A 12,494-nucleotide genomic window follows, 5' to 3' on the forward strand; every position below is an offset into this window, starting at 1 on the left:
TAGTTTTTCCTGAAATTTATGTACTTATCAATATAGTTTGACTAAAATTAACTTAAGAAACATTAGCTGCCATTTAAATTTTATTATTAATGTCTTTGTCCATTACTCAGTACTAAGAAGAGATTCAGAGAAAGTAAAATACTCAGTGATTACTCAGAAAGTACTCAGTGAATTTAAGTCTACTTTGTGAATGAATGGTGTGAATTAATTCAAATAGATATTGTTTAGCACATGACAGACTTTTTCTATAAACCATGCTTTTTAGATATATGGATTCAGCCCAATATAGAACGAAAATACTTGTATCTTAATTCTCTTTATTTTTGTTGTAGGATGGCTACTTTGCTTAGCAAGTTCCGGATAGACTTTTCTGATATTATGGTCCTAGGAGATATCAATACCAAACCAAAGAAAGAAAAGTAAGTTACTCTACAAATTTCTGATCCTTTTATAGATGGCCTACTCAGACACAGATTCAACTTAATTAAAACCCAGAGATTTTTTTCCTGCTGTTAGTTACATGTGAAGTCAATATTTTAAAAATCTAGCATTGATAGTTGGCATGCATATATCAGATATTAAAGTCTAAAGAGTTTTCAGTATTCAGGGAGGATTTAAATTACAGCTTTACATGTGATTTCTGAACGGTGATTCATTTCCATTGCCCCTGCCTACAATCGTTATAACCACTCAGTCCCTGTTCTACATACCTACTACTTTCCACTGTTTTGTTTTATAGCTAAAATAGGAAAATCTAAACATTTGCCTACAATAGTTGCATTCAGAATTCTCCTCGCAAAGACTTTGGAATATTCCACCTGAAAATGGTATATACAGCTTGTTATAATGATATTTGTATTTATTTTACCAGATATAATTTTAATTCTTAATGTTGAATCAATATGAAGCTGATATAAAGAATTCCTTTTAGATAGAAAATAGTAAGGTACAATTTGTAAGGTTGTAATCAGGGTGAGATTGCTTTTATTGTAAAACAGTGTATACTGGGTGCTTCATACTAGATTTGATACTGAAAAATATTTTTCATGTTCATAGAGGATTAGAATGCCATTCATGTTATTTTACTGGTAAGTATCTTTGGATGTAGAAATTAATTTTGCATTTCCTTAAATTTTTAGTATCTGCCCTTTTCCCCTTCAGAATGTTCTAATACATTTTTTTACATTACTTTATTCATAGATAACTGGGAAAGCCTTTGGGTGTTTTGAGCAGAGTAGTAACACAATTTGACTTATTGCTCAAAGGGATCATTTTAGCTACTATGGTAAAATTTATTTAGGCTGAGAGAAAATGGCCATAAGGGGAGGAGGGGTGGATACAGTGAGATCAGCTTTAGCATTAAAAATGCAATTTTATTACAGGTTGGAGATTCCTTATCCCAAATACTTGGGATCAACCAAAAGTGTTTCAGATTTCAGATTTTTTTTAAATTTTGGAATATTTTCATTATATACTAATCCAAAAATCAGAAATTCAGAATGTTCCACTGAGCATTTCCATTAGACATCATATTGGTGCTTAGAAAGTTTTAGATTTTGAAGCATTTTGGATTTCAGATTAGGGATGCACAATCTGTATTATCCATATGGGTTCTAATTTTCTCATCAGTTTGAGAGACTAGAAATTGCTGTTTTTGAAATAAATTGCCAAAGTGATTATTATGGTTGGGGTATGGAGAGGAGCATAATAAATGAGAGGCACTAACTTTGCAAGTTACAATTTAATATTTAAGATCTTCCTGTTATGTAACTTAAAATAAGATTAGTTGTCAGTATTATTTCTGTTTTTTAAAGTATTATAGCTTTTGAGGAAATGATTGAGCCATACAGACTTCATGAAGATGATAAAGAGCAAGATATTGCAGATAAAATGAAAGAAGATGAACCATGGCGAATAACGGATAATGAGCTTGAACTTTATAAGACCAAGGTATTCTTTCTCTTCTGCTTCCTTTTCATTAATCTTTTATATAATAAAAGACATGAAAACCAAGAACTTCAATTTGATATAGGAGGGGTCAGTTATATAAATGAACCCTACTTTAAAATAGATTATTTGAGGTTAGCAGAAAGCATTTTTTTAAAAAAAGAGAAAACAGATATTTTTATTACACGAAAATTCATTTCAGTTTCTTTTTGTCTCCTTATAGTTTTATGAACCATGCTAAATTCTTATTTCCAAATGGTCTAGGAATGACTGTCCTGTTTCATTTCAGACATACCGGCAGATCAGGTTAAATGAGTTATTAAAGGAACATTCAAGCACAGCTAATATTATTGTCATGTAAGTAATATCTTTATAAAGATTTTCTTGCTAATCTATGATAATATGCTTTGAATTAATTTCTATTCCAACTACATATCTATATAACACCCATATTGACTTAGTGGTTATAAGGAGGAAAAAACAAACTTGTAAAAATATACTATGCTTTAAGCATATGGAGAAAAACAAAAACTTTAACCTTATGCTTATATGAATCCCAGGTAATTTTTTTATAATAGGTTATATTGGAACCTTTTGTTTACCCTTCTTCTCACCTTTTTAAAATTCCTTATCTTTGTAAACACTACGGCATAGCCGTTAAGCACGTGTGGATAGGAGGGTCCTACATTAAAATTTGGGCCCCGGACAGTTTCCTCTTGAAAATAATTCAAAAAATGTTATTTGGCAGATTAAACTTGAATAGTAATTCCTATCTGGATCCCCATTCTTATGTTTCCCACACACGAATTTTACATACAGACACATTGGCCTTGAGTTAAATACAGATACTAAATGCCTACTTTGGTGCTTCCTCTACTGAACTAGGTTAGCTATTCTTTGAACCCACATTTTCTCAATTCTGGAACATGTGTCCTTAGATAGGAAAGCTCAGCCCTCTCCCCCACAAAAAAAGCCAAGTAATGAAAAAGACTACCAAAAGATTGTTAGTTTAACAACATTCAATAAATCAGAAAGTTTCAAGTTTTGCTGATGATAATCAAATACCTGTAAATGGAAAAGACACCAAAACATAGAAATTTAGAGAAAAACTATACAGCAATTGGTCACTGCTACCACCATCCATAAATAGAAATTAAAACTGAGATAAGATAAAAATTGCGTTTATCCATATATAGCTTCTGTTTTCTAAATTTTGATAGTAAACATACCTTTCACCTAAAATAATTCTATTCTTATTAAAGAAGGGGAAATCTAGGATTTAGTGTGAGATATCAGAGGTACTGTGGTTTATAGAAATATTTACTGTTCTTATGAACAAATTTTGAAAAATCTTTTGTTGAAAGATTAGTCTTTTATATATGCATGTACGATGGTGATACCATAAGATTATAATACCATATGTTAAGCTGGGCACGGTGGTGTGCACCTGTAGTCTCAGCTACTTGGGAGACTGAGACTGAGGTGGGAGGATTGCTTGAGATCTGGAGTTTTGAGTCCAGCCTGAGCAATGTATTAAGACCCCATCTCTCTCTAAAAAAAAAAAAAACAAAACAAAAAAAAAACATTTTTACTGTATTTTTCTATATTTAGATATGCAAATGCTTACCATCGTGTTACAGTTGCCTATGGTATTCCCTACAGTAACGTACTGTACAGGTTTGTAGCCTAGGAGCAACAGGCTGTGTCATATAGCCTAGATGTGTAGTAGGCTATACCATCTAGGTTTGTGTAAGTACTCCTATGATTTTTTCACAAGGGCAAAATTGCCTGACAATAAGTTCGGAGAAATGCGTCTCCATCGCTAAGCAACACAACTGTGGTTGTTATTCTATATGCAGAATTCTCCTGCACTCAGAAATATTCTGTAATTAATTTATATAGTAACTGTTATTGTAATCTATAATTTTTGCTACATTTTATTCTGTAAATGCATTGCTCAGGGTTTTTTTTTTTTTTTTCTCTTTTTGATACCAGGAGTCTCCCAGTTGCACGAAAAGGTGCCGTGTCTAGTGCTCTCTACATGGCATGGTTAGAAGCTCTATCTAAGGACCTACCACCAATCCTCCTAGTTCGTGGGAATCATCAGAGTGTCCTTACCTTCTATTCATAAATGTTCTATACAGTGGACAGCCCTCCAGAATGGTACTTCAGTGCCTAGTGTAGTAACTGAAATCTTCAATGACACATTAACATCACAATGGCGAATGGTGACTTTTCTTTCACGATTTCATTAATTTGAAAGCACACAGGAAAGTTGCTCCATTGATACGTGTATGGAGACTTCGGTTTTAGTCAATTCCATATCTCAGTCTTAATGGTGATTCTTCTCTGTTGAACTGAAGTTTGTGAGAGTAGTTTTCGTTTGCTACTTGAATAGCAATAAAAGCATGTTAACTTTTTGATTGATGAAAGAAGTACAAAAAGCCTTTAGCCTTGAGGTGCCTTCTGAAATTAACCAAATTTCATCCATATATCCTCTTTTATAAATTTATAGAATGTCAAACTTTGCCTTCAACTGTTTTTATTTCTAGTCTCTTCCACTTTAAAGCAAAATGAACACTGCTTGTCTTCTTCCATTGACCATTTAGTGTTGAGTACTGTATATGTTTTGTTAATTTTATAAAGGTATCTGTTAGATATTAAAGATGAGAATTAGGGCAGGTTAATGAAAAATGGGGAAGGGGAAATGGTAACCAAAAAGTGACCCCATGGTAAGGTTTATATATGTGAATATAGAGCTAGGAAAAAAAGCCCCCCAAATACCTTTTTAACCCCTCTGATTGGCTATTATTACTATATTTATTATTATTTATTGAAACCTTAGGGAAGATTGAAGATTCATCCCATACTTCTTTCTATATACCATGCTTAAAAATCACGTCATTCTTTAAACAGAAATACTCAAGATCATTTATATTTATTTGGAGAGAAAACTGTCCTAATTTAGAATTTCCCTCAAATCTGAGGGACTTTTAAGAAATGCTAACAGATTTTTCTGGAGGAACTTTAGACAAAGCAATGTCATTTAGTAGAATATTTCAATATTTAAATGGAATTTCAGTATACTGTACTATCCTTTATAAATCATTAAAATAATGTTTCATCAAATGGTTAAATGGACCACTGGTTTCTTAGAGAAATGTTTTTAGGCTTAATTCATTCAATTGTCAAGTACACTTAGTCTTAATACACTCAGGTTTGAACAGATTATTCTGAATATTAAAATTTAATCCATTCTTAATATTTTAAAACTTTTGTGTTAAGAAAAACTGCCAGTTTGTGCTTTTGAAATGTCTGTTTTGACATCATAGTCTACTAGTAAAATTTTGACAGTGCATATGTACTGTTACTAAAAGCTTTATATAAAATTATTAATGTGAAGTTTTTCATTTATAATTCAAGGAAGGATTTCCTGAAAACATTTCAAGGGATTTATGTCTACATATTTGTATGTGTGTGTGTGTATATATGTAATATGCATACACATATGCATATGTGTATATATAATGAAATTTATGTTGCTGGTATTTTGCATTTTAAAGTGATCAAGATTCATTAGGCAAACTTTGGTTTAAGTAAACGTAAGTTCAAAATCAGATAAACAGATACAGGTTTCATAGAGAACAAAGGTGATCATTTGAAGGGCATGCTGTAATTTCACACAGTTCTCCAGTTCAAAAATGGAGAATACTTCACCTAAAATACTGTTAAGTGGGTTAATTGATATAAGTTTCTGTGGTAGAAAATTTATGCAGGTTTTCATGAATCTTTTTTTTTTTTTTTTTTTTGTTGAGATGGAGTCTTGCTCTGTTGCCACGCTGGAATGCAGTAACGCGATCTCGGCTCACTGCAACCTCTGCCTCCCCAGTTTAAATGATTCTCCTGCCTCAGCCTCCCTAGTAGCTGGGACTACAGGTGCACGCCACCATGCCCAGCTAATTTTTGTATTTTGAGTAGAGATGGGGTTTCACCATGTTGGCTAGGATGGTCTCTATCTCTTGACCTTGTGATCTGCCCACCTCGGCCTCCCAGAATGCTGGGATTACAGGTGTGAGCCACCGCGCCTGGCTGGTTTTCATGAATCTTGATAGACATCTATAACGTTATTATTTTCAGTGATGTGCAGCATTTTTGCTGCATGAGTATGAGCTAGATATAGAGATCTGATAACTTGAATTCAGAATATTAAGAAAATGAAGTAACTGATTTTCTAAAAAAAAAAAAAAAAAAAAAAAAATTTCTACGTTATAACTCACAGCATTGTTCCATTGCAGGTTTTGCAATGTTTTGCAACAGTAGAAATATTGTATTATTTGGTAAACAATAATGTGTGAACTTTTAAGATGGATAATAGGGCATGGACTGAGTGCTGCTATCTTGAAATGTGCACAGGTACACTTACTTTTTTTTTTAAGTTTTTCCCATTCAGGAAAACAACATTGTGATCTGTACTACAGGAACCAAATGTCATGCGTCATACATGTGTGTATAAAGTACATAAAATATATCTAACTGTTCATAATGTGGGGTGGGTAATACTGTCTGTGAAATAATGTAAGAAGCTTTTGACTTAAAAAAATGCATTACTTTCACTTAATACTAGACACCAGGTCGAAAATTTTCAAGGTTGTTATAGTACTTATTTCAACGATTCTTAGAGATGCTAGCTAGTGTTGAAGCTAAAAATAGCTTTATTTATGCTGAATTTTGATTTTTTATGCCAAATTTTTTTTAGTTCTAATCATTGGTGATAGCTTGGAAATAAATAATTATGCCATGGCATTTGACAGTTCATTATTCCTATAAAAGAATTAAATGAGTTTAGAGAGAATGGTGGTATTGAGCTGATTATTAACAGTTACTGAAATCAAATATTTATTTGTTACATTATTCCATTTGTATTTTAGGTTTCCTTCTACATTCTTTTTATATGCATTCTGACATTACATATTTTTTAAGACTATGGAAATAATTTAAAGATTTAAGCTCTGGTGGATGATTATCTGCTAAGTTTGAAAATGTAATATTTTGATAATACTGTACTATACCTGTCACACAAATGCTTTTCTAATGTTTTAACCCTGAGTATTGCAGTTGCTTTGTACAGAGGTTACTGCAATAAAGGAAGTGGATTCATTAAACCTATTTAATGTCCATTCTTATATCTGTTTAATAAGTCTTTGCCAGCTTTGTGGTTTTCTCTCATTTCGATAACTATTGCTTCATTCATTTCTGAATTTTTAAAATAGCTTTTACCTTAATATTCACGCCCTGGAAAAGTCGTTCACTATTCTTAAACCTTTGCGATGCTCACAGTATGACTGAACCATCTGAGATGCAGCTCATTATGGTTTTTTTTAAGTGACCTAGCTTTTCTAATTCTGCTTTATCTTTGGGCCAAATCTCTCATTTGTGAATGAGAAAACTAGAAGATTAAAAGCGATTCATAGTCCCTGAATATAATCTGAATCTTTCCTTCCAAAGATTTTTGTCTAAGCTCATTTAGAGTTTTAGAAAGCATTCTCATTTGAACATGACTGTAGGTGTGTATATATGCAGGACAGCTATTTCTTTTACTCTTGAGAAAGCAGCTTGGAGCAGTTTAGGGAGTTTTCCAAGGTCATGGGGTAAATCAAGGAAGGATGTTGGTCTAGAGCCCAGGTCTTTCATCCCCAGGAATTTCTTCATTATGCATTCACTGCTGGTTGATCCATAAGATAGATGGCTGGGATAGATTGGTCATTTCCAAATTACTCACACCTGTCCACCCAGTAAATGTGTGTTCAGGTAAGGCAAATTATAGTTAGAAATATAGGTTGGCTACAGGCTGCCTTAATAGGTTTGAAACAAAATGTAAATATCCATTTTTTGATTTGTCATCTTCCTTATTCTCAAGCCACTAGTCAGGCCGGTTTACTTACTTATTTGGAAAGCTAAAAGAGAATTTAAAGGCAACTATGTATGTGACATTTTCTAATACTAGACCATCCAACAGTTTTTAAAACAAGAACATCATTCACCTTTGAGCCAGCAGGCTTTTGTTGTTCACTTACCAGGAAGAAAAGATAAATCCATTTGATATGCTTCCCTCTTTATGTTTATGTACCTATAGGAAGTTTGTAGGTCCAGAGGAAATAGATGGTAGTTTAATGTTTAACTTTTGGGGAAAGATGGTACACGTTCTAGGATATGCTCAATAGAAAGTACCATTTAGTTTATCTAGTTCAGATAATAAATACAACGTGTTGGTGGGTTAACCAACTTGACATACTTTTTTTGGTAGTAGTCGAATACCTAAGGATCTAAGTCTCATTGTCCTGTATGGAATCTGGTGGCAATGGTGATGGACCTGCTTTACCTATGTGATGGGCATTTAACATGGTCTGTTAAATGATATCATTAAGAACCTCAGCCCATTTTTTTTCTCCTTAAATCTACCTTTTAATTTTGTCTTAGACAAGGTAAAGGTTTGAAACTATTAGGGAAAATGTGAATGCCTCTGCATTTGTCCCCTCCTGCTGTGCAGCCTTCCTTGTGGCTGCTGTCCTCACAGATCAGGAACTCATTCCCCAAAATGATAGTGTATTAGTAACATACATCCTTTTTTCCACGATTCCAGGATATCAATACAAACTACCAGTGTATTCTACCCAAAGCTACAAATGAAAATAAGCTTACTTTTTTGATCCACAAAACAGGATCAGGATCCATTGGTATTGAATGCCAAAATCTGACTCAATACTTGTCAGAATTTTGTTAGAATACTACCGAAGCTTTTGAGGTAGAGAATTGTGGAGGTTTTATCCTGGAAGAGTTAACTTCATCTTAAGAAAGCAAGCAATTTGTAGGGTGACGTTATATCCAGCTATTATATCTCTTAAGATATACCAAAAAAGACAGTTTTAAAATTAAGTGGGCACTGTTCATATTTATTTATATAAAGTACATGTAAAGGTGTATAACTACTAGAAGATACGACATTTGCTCTTTTACATTCTAAATTAAGCTTCAGTTGAGCCATTTTTTCAAGGAAGTCACAATTTAAAAGGAGCAATATATAGGCATTTATTTGGATAACCAGAAAGTCACAGGTTATTTTTAAGTTTACAACATTTTTGCTTATGCCATGAAAACTCTCCTCTGAGTTCCTAAGAAATGTTACTATTTAAGAAATTTAGAAGATGACAAGGACAGTTTGGGAAGGAGGTAGCTGGTGACAGTGAGATGAAAAATCATGCTCCAAGAAAAGGTTTATGAATTGCAAAATATGTGCCTTTAAGTCTTAGTGTCATATTTCCTTTTGGGAAATAGTGAACTGTGAAGAAGTTAGTTTTTTTCTGAATTTTTAAATCTGTTGACACAACCAGCACCTTCTATTAGCTACACGGTGCCAGTCTTAGAGCTATAATAATCTACATCTTTCAGGTAGTATGTTTTCTCTGTGGTCTTTCCAGCAGTAAAGATTATCCTTTGCTTACTGTCCATGCTTTTGTGAGTTTAGTATTATTAACATAAATTTCACACTTGGGTTTTTTTTTTCAGAAAAATTGGTAAGGAAGCACAGGTGTATTTTGTATTGAAACACTGATTAATTAGAACAGTGGTTCCCAAACTTTAGTGTGCCTCAGAATCAATGGCAGGGCTTGTTAACACATACTTTACTCCTGCCACGTAATCTCTTAAGTGAAATTCTTCACGTAGGCTACTTCTCGATATAACCTCCCTTCTTTACACTTCCTTTTGTCCTTTCTTTCATGGCATACATGTACTTCCATCTCCCCTTAACACCAGCTGTGAATTCAAGTGATTATCTCCTTTCCAAATTCCTCAGTGTTTCCCTTTTATATTAGGTCTTTATCAGTGGCAAGAACAGAACCCAAAGCAGGGTAACAGATAAAAGAAGCCCTAGAAGGCAGCTGAGCTTAGCAGTGAGTGTAAGCAGGGACTCGGAACGGGGTCCTTAGGGCTCATCTTTCCTTCTCTCTAGTTTGCCTTTCTAAGTGTGACAGTTCTTCACATAGACTGTCATCATGTAGTGTGCTCTGTGGCTTCTGAGAATATAACCATACTCAGTCCTGGTGGCTTAACAACAGCTGCAATAAAAACGTGGTGTCTCCTCATAAGCTTTGGCAGAAAAGACTAGGGAAGGGTCCCAGTGGGCTCAGTTTGGGAAATGTGATCCCCCCAATTCAGCCATGCCATTGATTAGACATGAATCTTGTGCCCACTTGACTTGAAGTAGATTCTCCATTTAAAACATTTTATTATTGAAAAAAAAAGGAGGCCAGGCATGGTGGCTCACGCCTGTAATCTGACTATGTGAGGCCGAGGCGGGAGTATTGGTGGAACCAGGATTTCAATACTGGCCTTGGCAACATAGACCCTGTACCTACAAAAAAATAATTAACCCGGGCATGGTGGCACACTTCTGTAGACCCAGCCACTCAGGAGGTGGATCACTTGAGCCCAGGAATTCAAGGCTGCAATGAGCTATGATTCTGCCACCACTCTAGCCTAGGCAACAGTGAGAACACATCTCTAAAAAAATTAAAGGGAGGTTGGGAAAACGAAACCAACAGATACCCCTGGGAGTGACCTGAAGAATAGTGCTGACCCACATTTAACTAAAAATCAGAGAAAATCTAGGTCATCTGCTTCCTTTGTAGTCTCTAGTTATAGGGACTTGTCTTGGTCCAGAATATTTATGATGACCAAATCCAGATGTGGCTCCTCATGATCCAGCAACCTATGATTGGCCAAATGATATTTTTACCCCTAATATACCTTACAATGACTGATGTTTATTGAAGGCTTCTGTGTACTGGATACATGGCATGTTTTGCCTCATTTAATCCACACAAGTGTGAGGTAGACTCTGTAATCCCCATTTCTCAGATGAGATAACAGGAGTGAATCCAGGTCACATAGTGCAAAGCCACGGTCCAGATTCAAGGAGTATCACTGATCCCTGTGCTCTTAACCACTCAGCTGGACTGCTTACATATAGTTACGGAGAGAAAATAGGAGAGGCACTGTAAGAACACTCATTTGGAAATGGGGAGAAGAGGAAGCCCTGGCCTTAAAGTGGGTTCCATGGTGAGTCACCACTCCCCCAGGTTCTCCTCTGTGACCATCAGCTTACCCATTGTCTTCCATGGCTGCGTGTAAGGATTGTCATTCTGGGGACACACGTTTGCTGTAGGCTGAGGGGTCTGAGGACTAGTCTAGAGAAGTCTCAGAAGCTGGTTGCCAGGCTAGAGATTTCTGTGGCAACACCCTTAACTAGCCAGCTACTTGTTGATCTGACTTCGGGTATTGTAGGACTGGTAAGCAATTCCAGCAACCTTGGAAGTCTGATCCTTGATCTGAACTCTGCTCTTTTTTTTTTTTTTTCTCTTAGCACCAACACAGCCTATTTTCTAATTCTCAGTTTACTGGCTGCAGTGATCTGGCAGAGATTCTCTTTCCTGCTCCAATACTTTATGATGGTCATAATGCCTCCTGTGGAATTGCAATTTAGGCAAAGTCACATTCTAAAGTCATCACAAGAAGTCAGCATTGCACTTGAAAATCACTTATCACTTCCAAACCACACAGTTCTGTTTCTCAATGAGTCTAACACAGTTAGTTTTTCGTTCCATTATTTCTTAAGTTGTGTACCAGCTGAAAAAGCTGGCTTGCAGTTAGGACAATGTTGTTTAAATATTACATATAGTAAATACTAGGATCCCACAGTGAGGGAGCCAACACCAGTGGCAGGAATGACAGGTTCATCTTACACTTTTTTCTTCAGGACAAACAGAATGACTGGAGTTTTTTTTTTTTTTTTTTTTTTTTGAGACAGAGTCTCTCTGTCCCTCAGGCTGGAGTGCAGTGGCATGATCTCGGCTCACTGCAAGCTCCACCTCCCAGGTTCACGCCATTCTCCTGCCTCAGCCTCCCAAGTAGCTGGGACTACAGGCACCTGCCACTATGCCCGGTTAATTTTTTTTTTTTTTGTAATAACTGGAGTATTTTAATTGTCATTGCCTTCTTAACCTTGTTACCACCACCACCACCACTCCAGCAGAACGTGTGTAATTCAGTCCAATACATGTATGTTGCAACTCCACCAGATTGCTTTTGCCCAGAAGGGTATGCATAAGAGGAGGGGCTTAGAAGGGGATGATCGGGGTCTCCTGATTCTCAGGCTCCTCCCGACCCCCATCCTGTCCATGGTTTTAGAATCTACCCTTTACTCCTGTGGATCAAGACTGAGAGTTGGGATTTTTAAATGCTGAGAGGCCTTTGATTGTTTAATCTCATCCAGTCATGTTTGCTAGCTGCAGAAGAGCGAGTTTCTTTTAGCAAAATCACCTGTTGTCTCCTGTCTACTTTCACAAGGGCCAGCCTAGCTAGAAGTTTAACCATTTCTTACAGAAAACTTGGTGAAATCTCCAGAAATAGCCAAGTGTAAGTTTAAAACATGAGTATACAAATAGAGTAAATAAGTCAAAGATTATGTTCAACTCATTAGTCAGAGAACC

At 35.5% G+C, this 12,494-nt stretch overlaps 1 protein-coding gene across 2 annotated transcripts in view; it reads left to right on the forward strand.

Annotated features, from left to right (window-relative positions):
- SLC12A2 (solute carrier family 12 member 2) overlaps positions 1 to 7,113 on the forward strand; it is a 108,294-nt gene extending 101,181 nt beyond the window's left edge. For both annotated transcript variants that reach the window (XM_055299204.2, XM_055299205.2), the window contains 4 exons: positions 333 to 419; positions 1,815 to 1,950; positions 2,237 to 2,304; positions 3,943 to 7,113. In XM_055299204.2, coding sequence (XP_055155179.1) covers positions 333 to 419; positions 1,815 to 1,950; positions 2,237 to 2,304; positions 3,943 to 4,078 — 427 coding nt within the window. In that variant the 3' untranslated portion in view covers positions 4,079 to 7,113. The remainder of the gene's footprint in view (positions 1 to 332; positions 420 to 1,814; positions 1,951 to 2,236; positions 2,305 to 3,942) is intronic.
- Positions 7,114 to 12,494: the final 5,381 nt, after the last annotated feature.

Source organism: Symphalangus syndactylus, chromosome 11, assembly GCF_028878055.3.
Source record: "Symphalangus syndactylus isolate Jambi chromosome 11, NHGRI_mSymSyn1-v2.1_pri, whole genome shotgun sequence".
In the NCBI taxonomy this organism is placed as follows: Eukaryota; Metazoa; Chordata; class Mammalia; order Primates; family Hylobatidae; genus Symphalangus; species Symphalangus syndactylus.